General features: G+C 34.9%; 1 protein-coding gene across 1 annotated transcript in view; it reads right to left on the bottom strand.

Moving 5' to 3' along the window:
* LOC120328507 (glypican-5-like) overlaps window positions 1–9836 on the bottom strand; it is a 42875-nt gene extending 33039 nt beyond the window's left edge. The window contains exons 1-2 of the mRNA XM_039395017.2: window positions 9519–9836; window positions 1963–2127 (exon numbers count right to left, since the gene is read on the bottom strand). Of these exons, the coding sequence (XP_039250951.2) occupies window positions 1963–2127; window positions 9519–9681 (328 nt within the window). The 5' untranslated portion in view covers window positions 9682–9836. The remainder of the gene's footprint in view (window positions 1–1962; window positions 2128–9518) is intronic.
* Between the last annotated feature and the right edge of the window lie 5299 nt (window positions 9837–15135).

Below are 15135 nucleotides of genomic sequence, written 5' to 3'. Positions count from 1 at the left end.
TGTACAATTGCAATATAAACACAGCTTTGTTCTATTAGTTTGTCACTAAAATACAACTAATTTTAACCCCGACAATGAAGTGTGGTGAGGTATACAGGATTTGCAAGTTGTGCAAACGAATCGTTGTGTTTTTAGTTATTTCTACATGAATGAATATTGGTCTCAGTTCACAGTACGAACGAAAATTGAACTACAGCCGTTTTGTAAAAGATTCAAGCATTATATTTGCCCCGTTTAACTTTGTGACCTATGCATATGATGACACCAACTGAATAAACCGAAAAATTATATGATTTTCATCAGGTACACAGCCTCGAATCAATTGTGGAGCCAGAAAATTTAGCCTTAAATTCATAAGTTCTTAAAGTGAGATACCATCTGGTTAGTAAACTACCAACAATTTTAGCATAATATGTCTTTATGTCTTTTTCACATATTTCCCATATCATAAAAGATACAATCAGCAAACGTGATTTGGTCAAATGCTTCAAATTTCACAACAATTATGCATCCTCGCAAATATTATAATCCGGAAATATTCCGATAGCGATATTTAACTCTTATCTTTTAAATCGTGACTTTATACAATTTAACTTGAAAACCGGAAAACACTTTTTAATGAAGTGTGGTTATGTATCTAAGTGACATTCAAAGTAAATACCAACACTCGCTTAATATGATACAACAGGGAAATGCAGGCGACGGGGGAGCAGTCTTTTGTCGGGGAAAACGTGGACTGACTGATGAAGGTAAAAATTGGACTTGTGGAAAAGCTATATCGATGGCATATAATACATACAAACGATGTAATTTGCCAATGTTTCGAATGTTCATAAAGACATACTTCATCAGGACAATGAATTGAAAATAAAAGTTACTATATGTACACAACTATATAGAACATATTTCCGTCTTAGCTAAACGACATCGTTTACTTGTGACCAGTTATACATTTATTACTATGAATAGCATGGCAAACCATGATTAGAAATTTGGCTTTGAAAACAGACCGAGTGTCATCACTCTGAGGCTAGCGTCCATCAATTGAATGAGACCATAACGGGTGGAATTCACTATTTTTTATTAAATTATAGACATGTAATTAGATTTACATAGATTTCCATCTAGATAATGTATTTGAAAAACGACAGTAAATCCCATTTTATAAGAATTTGCTCACATTCTTCTCAGGCAAGCATGATTATAGGAGGAGTATACATTTCAAGTGCAATCCAATCATGACCATGCTTAAAGTTAAACGTTAAACCAAATGTTAAAATCCGTTATAAAAACAAAATGTCAGTTCAATCAGCATTAAGAAAATTTGTTTCTCGAGGAACTTTCCCGTTAAAACAAAACAACTACTACATCGTGACTTGCTAAGCCTCACCACGCCTATACAAAATTGCTAAAATCTCTCACCATAAGACGATGAGTTTAGCGTAACAAAAACACATCACCATAATGAACGTCAGGGGTGAATAACAGCTCAAGTTTTGCTCTCAAAGCATAGTGTTTGGAAACCTTGACCCCACTAAGCAGATGTATTCAGACAGTTTAAAAGCCTTTTTTTGTATTTAGAGTCAAATTTGTAAAACCACTACTTTATTATTTCAAACATGTATTTAGATAAAAAGCATGGTACATTTCATCTAAAATCTATTTTCTCCTTTAATTTTTCCATACTTTCGTTTGATATAGATGCTATTGTAGACATATACGTAAAATGATAACTGAATAAGGTATATGTATACGGCGTAGTATATATATACCGGTAATGTAATTCTTTCCTCCAATTCCATCACCCCTGAGAGACATACAAATGTATGGTGACATTCCTACTGTATTTCAGTACTATCAAATGCGAATGTAATAAACTCCGCTGGGCGAGTTGATGCATTTTTAAAGACCACTATCAAGACTGCAAGAGTTAAAAATAATTAGTAAACGACTTCCACCAACCTTGAAAATTTTTCGAAAACGATCGGAAGTTGAATCTTAAGCTTAATGTTTTGTATTCCAATACTTTCGAGACATCATTTCTTGCAGCGGTCATGAATCTGATCTCCATTTGTCTGTTGCAGCATGTCAGTCTATCGGACATTGGACAAACACGAAGATCTTTGGCTGTTAAAATAAAGTCAACACTTTCATTTAAATATGAATACAAATAACTACGAATAAACATTCAAAATTCGGAAACATCGAATATGACAATAGTATGGGTAGTTGCAGAAAATAATAGTAAATCAACAAAATACATTGGCTAGCTAATGTATGGATGTGATACAATCACGTACATTAAGCAATACTGTAGAAAATCATAACTTTTTTATTTTATTAAAAATAAACACAGCCAAATATTGCATGATAATGCAAGACCACCCGTGCAGCATTCTACCTTCGATTGATGCTGTTTTATTAGGCGGTATTTAGTTAATGCTGATAAATACCTCCTTGCATACTTCTGTCAAAAATATTAATTTGTTTTCAAAGTCTACGCTCGACAAAAACATTTCGGCTTTGAAATACTTGACACCCTTTGTGAGGTCAACAATGGAGTAAAACCAAGAAGTGAGTTTAAAAGCGAAGATTCGATTGGTCGAAATTTTATCGGTTCGGCATATCCGACTTAATTTTATACCCTAGGCTGGGTGGAAAAATCACTAAAAGATTATAAATGTCCGATTTAAGTTATTGTTGTTCCAAGAGTCATCGGTTTTCCATAGAGCTTTTTTTGAAACCGCATTTTACCAATATGTACTTGGGAATACCATTTTGACCAAGAACGATTACACTCACATATAAACGGATACTGCTATTACAAAGACGGTTCCGTTAAAATTTATCCCAGATCGGGTTAACCGTTATTTTTATGGGTATTAATTACGTAGGGTTACAATTGTATGTTGTAGACATTTGTTAATCGTAAACAAAACAAAAAAACTAAAAATGTTGCCGATGCTGCTCAAATTCCATTAGCGGTTTTCAAAAGAACGGTTATCTGGTATAATTGAATACAGAAAAAGTATTTACCCTATTTCGACTTGAGATTAGCAGAGTACTAATCTACTGAATGTCCCTAAATCCCAATAAGTACAAATGTAAATTGGATTAAGCTGGTGAGTTTTGATTTAACAAAATTAATGCCAGGAATTTATGCGGGGAAATTGAAAATTAATATTGGCGGAATATGGATGTGGAAGTAGAATTTATTAAAATGGACGGGATTTTTGAATGTCCACACATCTAACCTCTAAACGTTATGAAATGCATGTAACGGCTTGTGAGAAAAAAATCGAAAATTAATTTCGATGTTTTAATACTGATTGTATGAAATAGGTCCCTAAGCACTTTACGGTAATTTGTCGTATGGCCGATTTAAAAGGTACTTTCAAAATTCAGAATGTCAAAATTAGATGGGCACAACAACAGCTTCCTTCAAGATTTTCCATTTTACCGACTTTAATTTATGCACATTCGTGATTTTTATATTTTATTTATTTATTAAAATTATTACGCTTTGACAGGTGACTATTTGGTAGAATTTATATACCTCAGATTTCCGAGGAGATTCCCATTTCGAGTGAGAAGTAAAACAAACGTTGAACAAAAGTGTCAATCACCACAAATAGAGGATTTTGTATACAAGTAAAGCATAACACAGTTCAAAGGTAAGTTTAAAACCAGACAAAGACCAGTCTGTTAAATACTAAATGCTTGTTGCACGCTTTGTCCCGTGTTTGCACCTTGTCTTTGATTTTATCAGCAACAGTGGTGTTATGCATATGTATTTGTTTGATTCACAAATTATACCTTGTTGTGTATAAGTGTTAGACCACCCGCTAAGGTTTACGTTATACAAGTGTCATTCCATTAGAAGGCGTTAGCAACACTAAAAGACATAACATAACAAATTTAAAGTGTTTAAATATTTTTGTACGCACCGGGCGGCTAAAACAGTAGCCAAGATGTGTACACCAAGCCATTAATTAATTATATTCCACGCGCGAAGAGGCAAACAAAAATTCATCATTCCTACAGCGTAGAGAATTTAGATATGTAAACACGCCTGTCAAACGGGAATCGTACATTTCTTTAACCACAGATGAACCGGCGATAAATCTAACTCAAGAAATGTTTTATCTCTAGTTTTGCCTTGATGCAGCTTACGGAAAGTTCGGGTACTTTTTGGCAACGCAAAAACCACACTTCACGAAGAGAGGTTTTTGGGAGCTTTTGTTTGCTTTATTTATTACGGTCAACCTACAGGCCCCATTTCTCAATTACCAGCCTAGCAATATGTGCCAGAAAAATAATAAACCAATTCAAATGAGTTAACTCAATCATGTACAATCAGGTGCTATATAAATTGTGCTACCTGATTTTCATTTATCGTTGTCTCATGACTGACTGGGTCTCAGTTTGAAAACTTCAAACGCTGCAGAAGCGATAAATCGGCCACGCGCGTGAATCTTGTACCAATCCCTCGAGCGACCAATTTAAGTTATTCAATATTTTATTTACACTGCTAACATTTACTTCGTATCGTAACAAATCTGAGACTATCATGTACGCAGCGAGTATTAGGACGAAAGGTTAACAAAGCGTGAATAACGACACACACTTTTTCAAAATTATTAGTCATTGTAATGTTTCAGTCGACGAGTGAATAAAAAAATATTTTGTGAAACAGACTTAAAAAATATCATTGGCGGAAATTCGCAATCACATTCAAACCGTCAGTGAGTGCTCGGGTAGCATTATATCCCAAAACCACTATCTTTACAGCGATATTACCAATGCAGCACATTAAATTGTAATTAGATAAGTGTATTCTTACATATGCGGTTGACGCAAAACAATTCAAAATGGATACTACACATCCATGCGCGGTATTGCTTTTCGGGAAATTTGTTCACACAACTGGCAAACTATAGTGTTAGGATAGACAAATTGTAAACATACTTTTGCGTTCATTGTGTCACTGCCAATTCACGGTATATTTATTATAGTTTTGTTGTAGTCTATTATTTAGTATGCAAATAATCTGGAGTCTACATAAAAATCGGGATTGATGTACAGTTGATGCCTGGCAAAGAACTGGATTTTAATCATATCTACATGTGGATCATGTTTATCATGGTACTAAAAACACATTGTTGTATATTTTATTTTGTCACTTCAATATATATAACTTGTAAGCTGTTTTAAATACACATTAATAGTTTTTATCGTATACCTGTTAAATCTCAATACATGTTGGCGTCTGTTTTTGTCGAGTCCGTTTACCTAAGGTCGCCAATTGCGATTAGTGTGGCGCCGATCATGCGTATTTGCTGTGGGTCAACCACACATATCATGCGATGCTTGTCTGATATGGAAGTTAGCAAAGTTTGCTTGTTTTTATCAAAATGGATATTCGCCAATTGTATATTATTATTGCACTATAAATGGTGAGCGCGCCAAAATTTCGCGTATTCACTTTTGCAAGTTGCTTATTATAAACAATCAACATCGATGGTACTTTATAGAATATACCAAGGAAATGAAATAGTGATAAAAACGCCCCGAGCCACCGGTCACTAATCGCCTATCGGGGTAATTGTTTTGTTGACCGGCCTACTTGAAACAGACTATTTTTACCAGAGACAACTCAGTAAGCGGCAAACTCTTCTTCTGTAATATTGTACCCGTTACGGAGATTTTTATCGGAAGTCCTTTTTAGTAAAGGGCTTACTAATGTTTAGAAACGGATCGCGTAAGAATTGACCCCGATACGCTAGAAATGATGGCGCCAGTGGTCGAGATTTGAAATGACCATTGGCAGGCCATTTGCAAGATATCAAGATTGCACCGAAAATAAAAGATGGCAACATTCATCTATTCCTATCAACGATCGATGGTAGGCCAAGCTTGATCAGGGCACAATGTAAATGCCATGAGTTAGTATTCGAAAAGCCAAGTGTTAAACAAATGTGGAATTAGATAATCAAGATACGGTATACAAAATATCCGCTGTTATCCAAGGATGACCATAAAACAACTTTGCCGACCTTGACACTAAACAAAGCCAAAGTTGAGACGTTTATTTGTGTAGCCCAATGTGTCTATTACTACTAATCCCACTAAGCAAAATCAACACCAACGTCAACCGCGTAATACAAAGGCGGTCAAAACTTGATCCCATAAAAGAAACAAATCTGATCAAAATTCCATGCAAAGTAGTGCTAATAGGCCCTGGAAACATATACTTCAACTACAGGCTTTATGAAGATTGAAAACTAGAGGCCTTCAGTGGCAAATATAATATATAATACTTATACAGTTTTTAAGGAACCCTGTAATTTCATTAGGTCAGCCAAGACTGAGAAAATATGTAAAAAATGAGTGTTGGCAATTTTAATATTAACGTTTCGCAATCATATAATCGAAAGCGCATGAATTGATGCGTAGCATGCAGCATTTTTTATATTCTGATTGAAATGCGTTATATTGAAATCAATGCGAGCAATCGATTTCAAGTCTCAATTTCACTAACTGTAATATCAGCATAGACTAACGGCTATGGTGGTCATCGCTACCTCTCGTCGTCGGTGATTATTGAACATAAATATCCAAATTGTGAAGATTTCTTAAGGACCTTGATATCAAGATGAATACTCGCCAAAGTATGACAATACGGGATTCAAATCAGAAGAGATTCTTATCAAGCATTCGAATTTTCTCAGCCTCATATGAAGCATGGCCATACTTGCGACACAAACATTATCAACAGATCTTATTTAGGCGCGAAATCAATGTGCGCTCAGTGCTTTTTTAAAGCAAAACACTCGTCCCCAAAATAGGACAGAAGATGGTAAACGAGATTAGTTCAAGGTACGCTCTACTTATAGGGAAAATATTGTAAATCATTATTTCATTTGGCCGTGTTAAGCACCATTAAAGATCGGACGAGTAGAAGACAGAAAGTATTTTTCTCTATTAATAATTGCATACATACACGAATTATGATGCAAAACGAAGCGATTAATAGTTGTCCCAGGATGTGTTCGATAAATTTATCCCGCTCAAGGTGCTATATATTTCCTAGCTACTTGGATTATTCTATATCTGCAATTCGGAATGCGACTGCAAGACACAAGTAATGAAGCCGCCTTGCGTATATCGATCTCGTGCTATTACGAAACTATATGATGATGAAAAAATGTCCCTGATGAAGTATGATAAAGCATCAAGTCAAAAATAAGTATAATTAATAATAAAAATGAAATAAAAACTAGGCGTAATGATTGGGGCATGTTTTGAACTTATTAATGGTATAACAAAACATATCCACGGATAGTCGACCATACGTTTTTTTATTGGTTCCGAATGTAAACATATTTAAACATTTTCCGTTATGACCCAAGTTCTTGTAAATCATGCGTCCTCTGCGATTGAAAACGAAATCATTTATAATTGTATTATAATTTTGATTCTACAGGATTTTCTAGTGTGCAACTTTTCTTTGAGGGGATTACATATAAACAAGTCTTTGAAAAAATCAAAAGACTTATAATAATCCGGCCTGAAATGATCTGCCACCGTCTTGGATGTGTTAGCTTATGACACTGGGCGCTTAAAAGATAGAAATGGAACGAACATTTGACAGTTTTTATGCATATATATGATTGTAAGTACATACACAGGCACAATAAACACAAAACCAGTTTCGAACATAGTTGAGAGGGATGTCTTTATAACAGAAGACTAAACTGGGTGATCATGAAACTTTCAAGCGCATTAAACATCTATATATATTATATTTGGTATCGAATCGAATCCATTTTCAAAAACACGAACTAATTAGAATAAAATTAAAAATAAGTTACCACGAACCCTTCCAAATGTCCCAAGCAGGTAGGTCACATAGTAAATTACAGAACATGGTAACTGATCAAAACATTTATGCTATGAAATCCAATGTATCACGACAACGGAACGCCTCTGGCAACAAAACGCGAAAAATATTAAAAGATGATTTTGGTCAGTTATAATGAAATTACAATTGCGGTTGCGTTAGTAACTCGTCACCAAAGATGAAAGTAAAATATTGATAAGGATCTTATCTTAAGCTTCCTCTCAGACTTCTGTATGTAATATACGACACGTAGGAAAGGGGAACAAATGCGAAAACATATCCCGCATGGACAACGATTTTGCTATATTTTGCAATGCCGCTTCAATTTTCTTATATATGAAATTATAAGATTATGATGATTAAAATTTAGTATCACTTGCTTCAATTGTTTTTTCATGCCACTGTTCAATGGGACCAACTGAAACTACCCAACAACTTTATGACATTTCGTTTCATCAGGCAAATTATACCCGTTTGACTGTGAAATTTGAATCATTTTATATCTGCGTTGGTCGTGACGCATTTTAGGTAATTGCTAGAATAACTCTGCATTTTATATCTTGCTGGAGGCAATGGTTTTAATAATATTATAAAGATGTGTGTACATTTCGCACATTTGTGCAAAAAACTCGACCGCGCAATTTTCTTAAGAAGTGTTTATTTCGACTGCCCAATAATTGCCACCTTCAGACATTCCACCCTAAAATTAACGACGTTATATGAAAAACGATCAAGCTATTTTCAGGGTGTGAATATCTGAGATCTTATCGTGTTGGAGCGGTTTTTCATTGCTTTGCAACACAATAAAAAGTAATACAATACTGAATACCTCTCGCCACAAAGTAAGGAAAATATAGCAATTCTGCCTACACAATATTATCAACATTTTTTTTTCAAGCCATACTGACAAAGTAAAAATACAGTAAATTACATTTCTTTTACAGCAAAGCTAATCCACAAATATATTTTATTACACTTTATATACGCGCTCGTTATCGCAGATTTATTTTTATAATATAGAAATAACAATTCACGTATAGTTTAGTCACGAAACCTACGTAGGGTCTGCGTGTCTAACGCGTAAGGAATAATAATTTCGATCACAATTTCAGAGTAGTGAGCATTTGTCATGTTTCCCCCTACGTATAGAATAAAAGAGTAATATTGTTGGATTTATCAAATTGTTTCACCTTTGAGTAGTTACGTTTGAATCTTAGTGGATCTGATACACGTAGCATATATATCCGCTATTGTTCATCGTCTTTGCCTATTGTATATTTTATAACGTGAAGTAACCTATATTAATTAAATACCAGAAACACATATGATAAACAAAAATTCTGATGCACGCTCATGCCAAGATATCAGTCGCATATATATAATATAAATTTATGTTTTAACAATTACTCCTTCTATTTCGAACCGATTTGGGAAATCCGTCGATCCATTGTATAGCTGATTTTGTACGCGTTTAGAGTACTATATGAAGTTGCAACAGAGAGATGAAAATTTTCTTGGTACTTGATATTATTAATAATAAATACAAAATACCAATTAACAACTTGTGAAAGTTCAATTATTTTGCCAGAAAATGAAACTAAAATCGTCTACCCACCTTCAAAAGCGGTGAATGGGACAATTTTCACCGGACCTATCCGCTTTGAAACAAAGTTTCTGCGGACTTCAGAGCACGAATTGTTCGCCGAAACCATATGTAGAGCCCGGAGTGCTAATACAAGGATGATGATTTGTACCACCGTCTCCCATGTAAACGCCATCGCACAGTTTGTTGCAGATAATAAATCCAAGTGTAAATGACTTGTCCGAAACAAATTTAACTTCTTGAAATGTTTTTCGCAATGTCTTTTTATCTCCACCAATACAAAAATTTATCAGACGTATTACGTTTATTAGTAAAAATCTGAAATGAAGCCAAAATTTCGCACATGAGTATTTCAATGTTTCGGATGAAAACGCAATATGGCCTTGCATTTTCACAAGGCCCTTCATAAAAATCAATATACGGTAAGAACTGGTCTGAAAACCCGAATTGAGCAAAGTAGATGAGAATAGTTTATTTAAACACAAAGGAGAAATTGCCTTGAAGTAGTTAGTGAATTATCTTATTAGTACAATTGTACTGCTCTACTTTTGGCATGACGAAATCAAAGTATTTATCCACTTTCACAACTCTGCTAAATAGTACTCTGAACTAACTATTATTGCTCCGAAAGGCTGAACCCCTTGCGATGTAATGAAAACGTCTACGACATGCTGACTTTTAAAAACGTCGCAACGCCGCTATCACAGCAGATCGTTCGCGAGGCACCGTTAACGCGATTAGGTGTATCGATTTTCTCAATATTCCGAGTTTCTCAGCAATTAGACCAAATTCAATTAGTGAAACACGAAAAGTATTGAGTTTCTGCGTTTTGAAGATAGATTCAATCCGAATTTTAATTTAGCCCAACAATTATATCATCTCAATTTATTATTTCACTTTAACGAAATCCTGTTGTCGGGCAAGATAAATGTTCTAATGAACCAGCTATTTTTGTCCGCTGTAGCGACTTCGCCTCTAAACTAATACAATCTCAATAATTAATTGTTATGTCATAATGATATCCAAAGCGCAATCCACACCCGGCAAAGCGACCGTAGAACTTTACTGGTTGATGTTGACGGTTCCGTCGCGCGAAGTATTAGCGAAGCATCAAAGTTCTCGCGAGGAATTCAAACAAGCGATAAGAGATTAGTGATATGGATAAGACGGTCGATCAGGCTCTATTTGTTGAGAGCACAAGGGCAGCACATAACTAACCTACCAATAAAAATATAGTGCGGAATTCGTGGTCTCGGACAAATACAAACAACATCAAGCCGCTGAAGCGATTTTTTTTATATATATCTAAATTGTTACGTGAGGGTGGCTCTAAAATACTATTTCAAAGTGTTGTTTTTAACATATAGTATGGTGGGTACTAAATTTCATAACGCAATAGGTATTGGTGGTTTGTTTCTTTGCTTGCAATGTTATTGAGAGCATGTGAAAGAACGCCGAGTGCCCACCAATCACCATTGGGGGTGATACGAATAAAGCGAAATGCACATTTACCAATCAAATAATAACCTTTTGGCTCAGTTAATTATCTAGGGGTCTATCTAGGGCTAGGTTATGCGGTTTGTCGGCGCTTAATTAAAGCTGACATTCAGTCCACCGCGATTGTGATGTGTGACACCACAAAATCATCGCAATCATATGAAATGAAGTAGCTAGCCATAGCGATATGTTTCACTGAATGGCCTCTAGATCCAAACGGTAGCAGGTTTTTGCATTAAAGTACATTTCTAGTATCCTGGTGTAGAAAATCTCAAACTTGGTGACTTGTAACTAAAACAATTTATCAAGTCGATAGATACTGCCACTCAACAAGCTATTGGCGTTTTCGTGCTCGCGGGCCAAGTGTTGCTCTGTCTAACCCAGCAGTTTGTTCTCGGCCTTTTCAGTAAGATGGACCCTTTCGATCATTTGCCTAAAAGTTTATTGATCCTTTCTATGAAAACAGTAATGTTATATATATCTAAATTTCACACCGAAATGGCTTTTTCGTATAAGGATTAACTTTCGTGTATAAAACAAGAGAGCAATGCTCAAATATATGCAATTCTTAACCACTGTAAAATTTTAAAGCAATTGGTTCAATAGTTAATGAGAAAAGCTGTTTTTTCACAATAAAAATACTAACATGACCATTAACAACAGCAAAATAACAAAACGATCAACCTGGTCTGATTAGCCGTCATAGCTCTTATTTAACGTTGAAATATACTAATTTATTTTATATCTAAATTCCGCCTTTTTGATGATATTTTAAGTTGTTTCAACTATTTGGTAACTATTAATTAAAATTACCAATAGTGAACGTAAATAGTAAACTTAATATAGCCTTCTACGAATCCTTAGGCCGTTTTGTTTAATTTGGCTGAAGCCCGCATTCAAATTAGGCTGTTGGGTTTTTTAAAAACTACACAAACCCAGACACGACAATTACACATTAAGTAGTGAAGAGAGCAAATGATTAAGTTGATTATTTAGGCAACATCTTTTGTCCGTTCTTATTTTTGGTGAGCAGAAAAGTATTGATTTGAAATCAATACATTATTCTGAACTTTTTACAATGAATTTGTTAATATGTATCGTATTTCGGTAACGCAAACACCAAATTGCCCATTACCACATCAAAATGATAACAATCGAACGCTCCCGAAACAATTATTTATAATTCTAAAGAGCTTTCATTCCCAGACTAAGTGAACCTTTGTTTTTGATCTTTCCCATACTTCATTGGTTACACTGTTATTGTTTTTGTTGATTTGGTAAATGGATTCTTTATGTTTCCGAACAATACTCAGATATAAAGTATTCGGGGCTGAAGAGAAATGTTACAGGATTACTCAAAGGTTTATAAAAAACAGTATCATTCATATCAGTCCGAGCGTGGATACTTTTTACAGCCGACACGTCGATCGCCACGTCTCGAGTTCCAGTTTCATGCAGCGCCTGTTGTGTGTTTTGAAACAGAACGAATACAGTACTGTACATGCGCAAAATACGATTTACACAATATTTGAGTCTGGGCAAGCCCGATAGCGAATATTATTACGTAACAAACGTCATTGTCAAGATTCTAATATGAACGTGCCGCATATCGTGTGTCTTGACTGGGAAACGAACCAACAAAAACTTTGCAGTATGCTAAAGTTATTCCTAACCCCAAGAGTAGTGTGATAAATTGTATTCCCAGGAAGACATTGGCACCCAACATGACCAATTTTTCTAATTCCAAGCGAGCGAAGAATCGGGTTTGAAGGAAATTATAAATTAGATATTAAACTTTGAGCAGTCATGTAACATTTATGATTTGAGAATATTTATTTTTCGCTGTTTAGATAATATGGATACTTCGCAAGATTTTTTGAGAAATTTACAACTAATAAATGATGAGAATTTGACCCTGGTACAATTACATAATCAAATTGAATGAAACATAAAATATATAAATTTTGGTGGCGATTGCGCTCACAGAGCCAAATGTAATTTTTTGTATGCGTGTATACAGTTATCTGCATATTCAGTATACTAAATCGTTTTTGTGTATGACAAAAATCAGTCGAAAGCAGGTTGGACACTCCTGGTATACAGTATAATGCTGGCGGATGACTTCGTCTGTTGCAGTCGTTCGATGAACTTCCGCTTAATATCCATAAGTGTGACCTGATATTAAAACCGACTGTAACGAAAATTTGATTAGTTTACTTATCTTGGATTTAGAAGGTGTAGTACAATACCTTACGAATGAATCCATCTAGGATATTTTTTTAATTTTTGTTCTTATTAGATTAAAATGACATGTTCTGACATTAGTTTCGGGAGTGTACCATTTAAAATAGGTTTGATTTATCCGATAGCTGAATAATCTCCAAATTTATTGTTTGACACAAAACGGTTAGTGATGCTAAAACGGATTGATTTTGATAAATTCAGAAAGATTACGGGCAAAGATCACATATACATTAGGATTCGGTTTCATTGTCTCGATTCAGCAGTTCCTTTACGTGTAGCAGGATGCGTCCCTTCATAGGAATCATCGCGAGGAGACGAAAAATACAACTGTCCTATGCCCTTCACATATTCATGCGTTAAAACATTGTGCAAAATCTACTGAGATCTGGACTAATGATATGATCGTGAACAATGCTATAGCTATAGGTCTATAGACGACCATTCATTTCAGATGAAACATATGAGAAATATACAGCGGTCAAGCCACGCTTTCTACACTTTACGCCAGGCTTTTTGACACCCGACTCATAGATAAAAATATGCTCGACCACGACATTGGCTACGCCAAATCTAATTTTGGGATAATCACATTCTGTCTGACAAACGACTGAAGATAACTCGCATTAAAAAAAAAACATAATTATGTCAAATAGGTTGCCATCTATGAAGACAGGTTAAACAGTCCTATTCACATACTTCAGAGCATAATTTTAAGGCGAATTGAATAGCCTATTAACAGATGAGACTGGGATTACTATGTGATTTCTGGGCCCTTTTTTGAACGCTTTTGCTCGGAATATTTTCAATTCAGCATATTACAAAAGTTTCACAAACAGCACAGCAGAAAAATATTGACTGATAGAGTTTGTGTCAAACACATGGAGTGCAATGCAAAGGTGTTATGAAGATTTTACTAATACATTTCTGCTTAGTCAAATCTTTTGAGATTGTGAGTTCTAAAATACACTATAGTTTACATGCTATGTTTGTTTTTGAAAAAGAACCGGCTCTTTCTGAAAAGTATTGTGTGAGGGCAATAGGGCTTTCCTTCCCGTTTGAAAGGACTTCGTTATTGCGTTTTAGGTAAGTTACCCAGGCCTGAAACAAATCTCTCAAACAAACTTTAGATGCTACATATATTATTTATTGATAAAATAGACTAAACATCAAACGCATTTGATGCCGAATAATTTTCGTTTAAAAACTCAAATTGTCAAAGGTTTTATATAAAAATATGATGACCGCGGCGTTCCTACACGTCTTCTTTCTCCAAAATATCGTATTAGATGGATTCCTAACATTTCTTCATTGAAACTGTGTTATATATTATATTTTATTTACAAAAATGGGCACATTTCGATAATTAAGCAATAGTAACAGTAAATTTACAGTCCGATAATCTACAAATCACAAACTTGATGATCAACATCTGAGATTGAAGCATGGGAAATACAGAAACATAAAAATAATATAAAATGGTTATCAATACAGAAAAGGATCGATTACATCCAAATGTATGTTTCGACCCAGCGTTTTCAAATTGTAAGCATTCATTCACATAACAAATTTAAATCACATGACCAGAAAAAGTTGTGAAGTACCTGGGGCGAACATGCTAATAGATTTTTTTTCCCCAAACAGCAAGCAGAAGTCAATCTACGCATAGGAATTAGGAGCTGCTGGGTTGAGGAAAACTGGAATTTATACGGTTCTGCATAGCTCACCCATTATATTTAATCTGTCGATGGATGGGATGAAATATATATGTATTAGGGCAGTGCCTGGACCCTAAATCACGTTGTTGTCCCTAACATTTGACTTGGAGCGTCTGCCTGCGCTTTTGATTTAGTTGGGAATAAAACATAGTCGGATATTTATTATTAGTCCC

Source organism: Styela clava, chromosome 7 (assembly GCF_964204865.1).
Source record: "Styela clava chromosome 7, kaStyClav1.hap1.2, whole genome shotgun sequence".
Classification (NCBI taxonomy): Eukaryota; Metazoa; Chordata; class Ascidiacea; order Stolidobranchia; family Styelidae; genus Styela; species Styela clava.
Note: the sequence above shows the minus strand (reverse complement) of the source record. Positions and strands in the feature narration are given on the sequence as shown.